The following is a 1,603-nucleotide window of genomic DNA, read 5'->3' on the forward strand; positions in this document are numbered from 1 at the left end:
GGATGGGGGCGGGGCGGGGCAAGGGTGAAGCAGCAGCGGCAGCAGCAGCAGCAAGGACAAACAGAGCAGCAGCAGCAGCAACGACAAACAGCAGCAGCAGCAGCAGCAGCAAAGACAAGCAGCAGCAGCAGCAGCAGCAGCAGCAGCAGCAGCAGCAGCAGCAGCAGCAGCAGGAAAGACCACACCGCGGGTCGACCGCGCTCCCTGCCCGCTTCCCCCAGTGCGCAGTGCCCAGTGCCCAGTGCCTAGGGTTTAGGGTTTAGGGTTTAGGGTTTAGGGTTTAGGGTTTAGGGTTTACGTTGGTAGCAGCAAGAACCCGGGGCTTGCCCCACAGCCAGTACAGCAGCAGCGAGTCGGGGGGGCCCCCCAAAGCCAGCAGCAGCTTTGCGTCGGCACTCAAAGCCGCAGCAGCAAAAAGTTTGGACTTCATTTCTTTAAAAGCCAAAACCCTTTTTATTTTGAAAGAAATTAAGTCCAAGACGGAGACCAAACCCCGCTGCAAACCCCGCTCCCCCACTGCCAAAAACCTGCGAAAAAACACGGGTTTAAACCCTAAACCCTAAACCCTAAACCCTAAACCCTAAACCCTAAACCCTAAACCCTAAACCCTAAACCCTAGGCGGTAGGCACTAAACCCTAGGTCTACAAGAGCGCGGAACGCTGGAAAGCTGGGGGACGTGTAAACCCTAGAGAGTTAGGAGCTCGCGATACTAAACCCTGGGGAACCCTAAACCCTAAACCCTAAACCCTAAACCCTAAACCCTAGGGAACGCTAAACCCTACAGCGCACAAGCAGCAGCAGCAGCAGCAGCAGCAGCAGCAGCAGCAGCAGCAGCAGCAGCAGCAGGAGCAAGCTGACCTTTTGTTCTGGGAGATTGCTGTGCAGCAGATGGCTTCTGCCTCGTCGGAGCAGCAGATGAACTTTTGCTGCGGCTGCTGCTGCTTGCTGCTGCTGCTGCTGCTGCTGCTGCAGCGCGACAGCAGCAGCAACCTGCCGCAGCAATACAAAACTGTTTCTGCATCTATGAAATGAATTGGCCTTTCCACTTTTGCCAAACAGCCAAAACTGTGCAGCAGCTGCAGCCCCACGCCCCCCAGTGCTGCAGCAAGAGGGGCCCCCCCCTCAGCAGCAGCAGCAGCAGCAGCAGCAGCAGCAGCAGCAGCGGGGGGGGCCCCCGCTGCAGCAGCAGCGGACTGGGGGCCCCCAGCTGCAGCAGAACCCTGAGGCCCCGGGGGAGCCAGGGCTGCAGAAGAAGACTCCGAGCCACTCATAGCTAAACCCTAAACCCTAAACCCTAAACCCTAAACCCTAAACCCTAGGGTGGATCACGCACAAAGACGGGTTTGGAAAGGCTAGCCCGTCTTATTCTTCATTGATTCTAAATTTATTAATTTAACTTTTATTTATTTATTTATTTATTTATTTATTTATTTATTTATTTATTTGTTTGTTTGTTTATTTGCTGGTTTGTTCTTCAGCTGGAAATGGAAAGTTGGCTGCAGCAGCTTCTTCGTTTCTTTTGGATTTATTCATTTTGTTTCTTTTTTCTTTTTAATTAATTAATTTATTTATTTATTTTATTTATTTATTTATTTTGTTTAA

The 1,603-nt window shown here is 51.9% G+C and overlaps 1 protein-coding gene across 1 annotated transcript; it reads left to right on the forward strand.

The window, feature by feature from the left end:
- Positions 1 to 2: 2 nt before the first annotated feature.
- ENH_00027750 (hypothetical protein) lies at positions 3 to 1,274 on the forward strand (the record flags this gene model as incomplete). The annotated part of the gene is made up of 2 exons (XM_013579973.1): positions 3 to 250; positions 1,061 to 1,274. 2 exons carry the CDS (start codon positions 3 to 5, stop codon positions 1,272 to 1,274), a joined length of 462 nt encoding a protein of 153 aa, XP_013435427.1.
- Positions 1,275 to 1,603: the final 329 nt, after the last annotated feature.

This window comes from Eimeria necatrix, genomic scaffold (assembly GCF_000499385.1).
Source record: "Eimeria necatrix Houghton genomic scaffold, Enh_scaff2058, whole genome shotgun sequence".
NCBI classification, from domain to species: Eukaryota; Apicomplexa; class Conoidasida; order Eucoccidiorida; family Eimeriidae; genus Eimeria; species Eimeria necatrix.